General features: G+C 39.9%; 1 protein-coding gene across 1 annotated transcript in view; it reads left to right on the forward strand.

The window, feature by feature from the left end:
* The window catches only part of clstn2a (calsyntenin 2a), a gene marked incomplete at its 3' end in the record, with an annotated part of 161140 nt that extends 155019 nt beyond the window's left edge, over positions 1-6121 (forward strand). Inside the window, exons 13-18 of the mRNA XM_083990879.1 lie at positions 2321-2526; positions 3493-3660; positions 3778-3923; positions 4942-5062; positions 5585-5775; positions 5909-6121. Of these exons, the coding sequence (XP_083847005.1) occupies positions 2321-2526; positions 3493-3660; positions 3778-3923; positions 4942-5062; positions 5585-5775; positions 5909-6121 (1045 nt within the window). The remainder of the gene's footprint in view (positions 1-2320; positions 2527-3492; positions 3661-3777; positions 3924-4941; positions 5063-5584; positions 5776-5908) is intronic.
* Between the last annotated feature and the right edge of the window lie 986 nt (positions 6122-7107).

Below are 7107 nucleotides of genomic sequence, written 5' to 3' on the forward strand. Positions count from 1 at the left end.
AGTCTGTCTGCTTTCAGTGATGAGTTGGGATGCACATGGACCTGTTAGATTTTCAGAGGGTTTGTACTGTGTATTTAACATGTCATAGAAGTTTTAGCTGTTTGATTTCTTCCTCTTTAGTGTTACAGTAATGACAGACGCAGCCAACTGTGAACTACTGAAGACTCACATCTTTGTATAGGACTAAGGGAACACCTGTAGCAAGTATTTAAGTTGGAGGCAGCTATCTGTCTGTTGAATAAAGTGTAAGGCCTCTAAACCATCCCTACAACACCAACATGAATTGTTTTATACATTCTACATGAAACAAGCCTACACCTTGTAAGTCTAATGGACAGCCACATGAAGTATAGAAACAACTAGAGGTGGGTGGTTGAAGCACTAAAGTAAAGACTCTGTCACAGACCTCCCTGTGAGGTGGCAGAGGATGGATCATTAGGGTAAAAACTATTAAAACACTGAACAGACCAACTGACCATTAAAGACATTAAACCCTCTGGTGACTGGGGAGAGCACATCGCTAGTTTTCTTTCTTTTGTTTTCTGTTTTCTCCTCTGTGTGCACGTCTGTTCTTTCATCTCTGGATTTAATTTGATTTGCTTTGACTTGATTGAATTAACTTTGTCCACTTTGCCCAGTAGCCCCAGGTCCCACAGACGGTCATGTCAGTGGGTCTGTTTGTCCAAAGCAATATATCTAAACAACTGCCTAAATTCTCATGAAATCTATGCTTTGCTCCACAAAAACATTGTTTGAAAATAATCATTTCCAGAAAATTTGCTGCGCTTATTCGAAGAATTAATCCTGATCTGCTGACATTTTCTCTAATGCGACCATCAAGGCAAAAATTTCCATTTTCACACAGAAAATATGAAAATCTAATGGAAATGCAATAATAAACTAAACTGACCTGATAAAATGCTCTTGCTGGTATAATTGGATTAGCTATTTTCCTCTTGATAACGATATAAGCAGACATGTTCACTGTGTATAATAAAACACCTAACACCCACAGTAAATTTAACATTCAGTCACTCAGACATTATATTTAAAACATGTTTTATCTTTTCATGCAATGGTGTCTTTTATTGATTTCTTAACTGCTGACTGATTTATGACTGGACAAGTACTAACTAAACATCTTTAGTTTCCTAAATGCCAGAGTAAATAGCTAGTTAAAAAAAAAAGTAGTTTGATTTTCTAATTACACCTACAGCCCAGTCTAGCTCTGAATTCCCTTCTCAAAGCACTAAGCTGCAACACATTTATTGTGTTTAAGTGCTCGATTACTGTGTTTGACTGAGTGTGCATGTGTTTTGCACCTCTGTGCTTCTCATTGCACTTAAAGTATTTGTTTTTCCACGTTCAAGTTTGTGTGTGTGTTTAATTGTGTGCCTCTTGTGTGTCTGCTCCCATCTCCACACGTATGCAGTTGCCAACCCTGTTCATTTTGTTGAGCAGCAAACACAGGCAGGTCAAATCAGCTTAGATGTGTGCTGGTCGATAAAGAGAAACAGGCTCAGGGAGCAGCAGCGGAGGCTGTCGAACTGTGAACAACACTTCACAGCTCCCCTCCAGATAAAGATGGATAGATCTTCCTCAGCAGATGTGTTGAATCTTCAGCCAATGACTGAAAGAAATTTTAATTTGTAGTCCAGTCACAAATTGTTGCCTTTTTTTCATCTTAGTTATGTGACGTTGAGCTGTGTGTAATATTCAAATTAATCTAAATTTACCTAAATCCATTAAATAAACTGACTGGTATTTATTGACGAGGGCCTAAAAAGAAAAGCCAGGACTGTCAGACATAATCCCTTGGTGTTAAAATTCAAACCACTCTACCTGAGTTTTTTAATCAATCCAAAGATCTTCAAAGTCATGAACATAGTTGCAACTTTGAATATTGTCAATCAAATCTGATCACAGTAAACCTGAAGCAGTTTACAGTAGCTGCATTTGGTCTCCAAACAAGACTCTGACCTAAGGAAGGTTTTTCTTTACCCTGCTGCTGCACTTTTAGTCATGAATATTAACTCCTATAGAGAAAAAGACTTTGAGGCTATAACACTTGATGCATGTCCACGATGCTTCCTGATCTTCCAATATTTGGAATAGTGGAATTTCTTCATCTCAAGTCTTCAATATATGTATTTCTCTTAAAGAAAACCTGTCAGTCTTAGATTTTATGATCATTACTTGTGACCAGAAATATCTGAAAAGCTAGCACAACACATCTGCAGTTAGATTACATTTTAAAGAAGCAGTGAAGCAGTAACGCTGGTGCTCTTCCTTCCTCTAACCTTCTGTGTCTGTGTTTCAGGTGTTTTGGGGAGGACACGTGTCTCTCCATCCCGGACATCAAGGCGGTCGTTATGGTGCTGCCGCCCAGTGAACCAAGAATCACAATTACAGGATCTAATCGACTTGTCAGGCCTGCCGGTGACCTGCAGGGGCCGCTGGGTGTGGCGCCCTTCAAAGAGCTTCACATCACCAGCACAGTGATGAAGGGAGACAGCTTCAGTGGATGTGAGTGGAGAGACTGCGCTGGTTGGTTAAAGGTGCAATACGTAAGAATGTGGCCAAAAACAGTTACTGCAGTCAAATTCAAAACACAGCGATCTCGTTTTTTCTCCCAGTCGTAGCGGCAGCTCAGTGGACCAGACCGGAGGCTGAAACGCCACTGACGCTGCCGTGACTGGGAGAGAGGGCTAGGTCGCTATGTAAACACGTAAATTCAAAACATAAACATGATTTGCAGTCTGCAAAAAAAGATTTTTAATGCAAATACTCTGGCTGTACTATTGTTGTTGGTGAGTTCATCATGTTATATTTATTATTATTTTATTTAACCTTTATTTAACCAGGCAGAAGTTCTTATTTACAATGATGGCCTGACAAGACAGGACAGATTATATTATTATTATTATTATTATTATTATAACCTTTATTTAACCAGGTTTGAGAGACCTGGCCAAGAATGACAGCAGAGTTTCAACACATAGTCACATTAATTAAAAACATAAAACAAACAAACAAAACAAAAAACAAAATTGAATTTTTTTAAAAATTAGTTAAAATAATTTACAAGATTAGTCAAACATTTGCACTCAATTGAAACATTTGCACTCCTGAAGCCTGGATGTGATGGAATTTATCATGGACTTGAATACATTCAGAGATACCAGACTTTGGAGTTTGAGCTCTGACTGCAAACTGTTCCATGTACTCGGAGCAGAGAATCTAAAAGCTTTCTTCCACATTTCTGTTCTCACCTTAGGAACAGTAAAATGAACATTATTCCTGAGTCTCTGTGACATATTAGGAGGATTTTACGGCCAGTTGCTTTAGATTTCTTACATACTGTACCTTTAAGATGCCGTTGTGTCACACTTTGTAGTAGTGTGTCAATTAATGTTACAGTAAAAGTGTTACACCTTCACGTACAGTACTCCATAAATACTTTATTTTAATCATTCGTTTCCATGGATACAGTCCGTAGGCCAGGTGTGATGGAGGTGATGCATAACCTGGACTACTGTGACATCCTGGTGATTGGAGAGGAGCTGAACACAGAGAGAGAGAGTCTTGAGATTCACCACAGTGCTCTGTTGGGAAAACATCTGGATGCCACCAACTCCACCTCTGGAATTTCAATATACGGTAGGCAGAGCTGCTGACACACTGAGAGGACTGACGAGGCAGGTCCACCTTCAAAATGCAGTTTCATTTCTTACACCAACGTGCACCTTGTGTAACATTTTCTCTTTGTGTTCCAAGGTGTGGACTCCATGGCTCACTACGAGCAGGCGCTGAGGCAGGTGCGCTACAGGAACTCGCGAGCTGCCGCCCTCGGTGAGAGAAGGTTCAGACTCACCTGCTCTGAACTGAATGGACGTTACACCAGCAACGAGTTCAATCTGGAGGTCAGTAAGACATCTTTCATCCCTTATATCAGGGGTTCTCAACTAGTCTCACTCTGGGACCCACATTTTCCCGTGGTCATTAAGTCACGACCCACTTTTATAGAATTCAAACCAAGATTTAAAAAAAAAAAAAGCCTTTAAAAACTAATTTAGCTGTTTATTGAGCAAAGTGCATTTCAGAGCACATGAATGAAACTGAGGAGGACCATGACAACTGCATATAAGTGAATACAAATATATCAAACTGCACAAAATGGAGACCAACAAAATGATATATTTGACTTCTGAAAATAAAGACCCACAAAACAAAACAAGGTGTTGTCACTGCATTCAGGCCACATTAATAAGAAACTGATATCTTTGCATTCAGAGCAAATAATAAGAAACTGAGGAGGACCATTACAACTGCATGTGTGCAAGTGTCGTGTGCCTTTCAAAATAAGTTATATTTCAAAATAAAAGACATATCCAACATCACATGCGCATTAAATATTTACTTTTTTTGACCAGCTGTCCGCGACCCATCCAGAACAGGTCTGCGACCCACTTTTGGGTCCCGACCCACCAGTTGAGAACCACTGCCTTATATTTCATCTTTTTTCCCTTTATCTCCTTGTCATGCACTGTTTAATCCGCTACCTTTAATCTGTCATCTTTTTTTCCCCCCTCGCTTCTCTTCTTCATTAGCTTTTATTTCTTACTAGTTATCGATAAAGATTGATCATTCTAATTCTCCCCTAATGTAGATCATTGTTCATATCACATTGTCTTCATATTTTTTGAATCTCACTTTATCCCTGGTTCAAATCCCGCGTTGGGTAGACCTTTCCTGCATGTCATTCCACCTCTCTCTGCCTCCCCCTTTCCTGTCTATCTCACTGTGCTATCAAATAAAGGCAAAAAAGCCAAAAAATATACTTAAAAAAAAAAAAAAAGAATCTCACTTTATCATTTTTGTGGTTGCACAAATTACCATCCACTCCTCTGAGGATAATGAGTTGTTGTCACACCCCTGCAGGTCAGTGTTCTTCACCATTCAGCGCCTGTGGAGCATGTCAATCACATGGCAGCCCAACCCCAGTACATGAGACCCGTCCATCACCCACTCATGATACACACTTTCAACTCACACATGTCAGGTAAGCTGCAAACGTACCCTTGTTTCCAAATCACAGTATTTTTGTTAATTGAACCATAATTTGAAAATAAAAAACAAATCAACAGTCCACATACTGTATGTAAATGTGTGTTCGATTTTTTTTCCACCAGTTTCAGCTCAGCTGCTATTCTGACTGTACAATCTCACATCCATCTCCACAGTGAAGTGCGAGATTATAACAGACATTTAGATTTATTTGCCTTTATTTTCTGTTCAAAAAATAAGATGTTCAGACAAGATGATTTAACTGCAGATTTGCTTGCAACCAATCTAATCAGAGATTGCTCATGACTTTTCCTCTAATGGGCTGGCTGTTTCCTCCCCAGATCCCAGCAATGAAATTTGAGTGTAAAATCTTATCAGTACTGAGAGAAAGACCCAAAATAACCAACAGCAATAACGGCTTGCGGCTGTGGGAAATATTACTTAAGAAAACCTTTAAGGAAATGATTATACAATTGAAGATAACACACAGGAAACTGTGTTGCTTCTTCTGCTCCAGGCACAGCACCTCCAGCAGCCACAGTGGTGATCGTGGTTTGCATCGCCGCCCTGGTTGTGATTGTGGTGATCGGCGTGTACAGGATCCACGCCACACATCAGGAGGGGTCCAGAGAGGACGAGGACGAGGTTAAAGACCCTGAGGAGGACTGGGACAACTCTGCTCTCACCATTACCGTCAACCCCATGGAGGTAATTTATAACATGCTTTCAATTCTAAGTGTTTTTTCTCCTTTGTGTTTCTCTAATGCACTTGAATTTGATGGAGAAAAAAAAGAGGATTTCGGACTTAAACTACAGTACCTAATCACACTTTGTTCTGTAGAACATAAAAGGGGCTCAGGCGATGGATGAAGAAGTAAAAGGAGAGAACCGAGAGGAGGAAGAAGAGGAAGAGGATGAAGAACAGGTGGGAGGAATGACAAGTGCTGAGTCGGACAACAGTGATGAAGATGAGGAAGAAGAAGCAGAGCGAGAGGTGAAAAAGAGGAAGCAGAAGGAAAAAAATGATTGGGACAGTTCCTCCAAAGCATACTGACCACACACACATAACCACATACACACAACACTGCAAGGTTGTCTCTATCACCCCCCCCCCCCCCCCCCCCCCTCTCTCTTTCTCTGTCAACCACACACACGCACATCGTGCAGACATTCCTTCATGCAGGCGCACACACACACACACACACACACACACACACACACACACACACACACACACACACACACACACACACACACACACACACACACACACACAAGAAAAAAATCTCTGATTAAATGATTTGCAATGCAGGACAACAACACTTTAAATCAGCTCATGTTGTCATTTTTAATGAAACATCTCCCTCTGCAGGACAAAGTGTGAACTACAGAATCAGCTACAGTCCCACAGTGCTGGAACAGTGTCGGTAGCCACATTATTATTCACATCAGAGTCAGTGAAGCAGAGCAAAATATATCAAACAAACACAGTCTTCTCATTATGTGTGCAGAGTTTTGCAGATAATATTGAATCTCAAAAATGAAATCTTTGAATATGGCGGCACAAATAGAAACCAGAGGATGATGATGTGAGCTTTTATTATTTGATATGTGCAATGATACGTGTCCTCAGATTACTTTTTTATTGTTTACTTTTCAAACAGATTATCTGAAAGATAAAGAGTTATTAACAAACTTAAAAGCGAGATGTATCCATATACATATCCATTAATAAATGTATTCATAAACCTTTTTAATATAGTTCCTTCGACCTATATAGTAGGTATAACATAGCTGTGTTGTCACCGAGTGGTTGTCCTCTGTTCTCATCCTGAACTCAAATCAGACACTTACTGTATCTGTCTTTTCAATCTGTGTGATCAGTGCTAAGTGTCTCTAAACACATCACAGTGCTGTGGTTCTGTGGCCTGGACACTAAAGAGAAACCTGTTCTATCTCTGTTGCTCTCTCACATAAACACAACATCTGTCCTAATTTATGTAAAATACAAAGCAGAGTTATGAACTGTTATCTTTCGCT

This window comes from Trachurus trachurus (genome assembly GCF_905171665.1).
Source record: "Trachurus trachurus genome assembly, chromosome: 17".
Taxonomy (NCBI): Eukaryota; Metazoa; Chordata; class Actinopteri; order Carangiformes; family Carangidae; genus Trachurus; species Trachurus trachurus.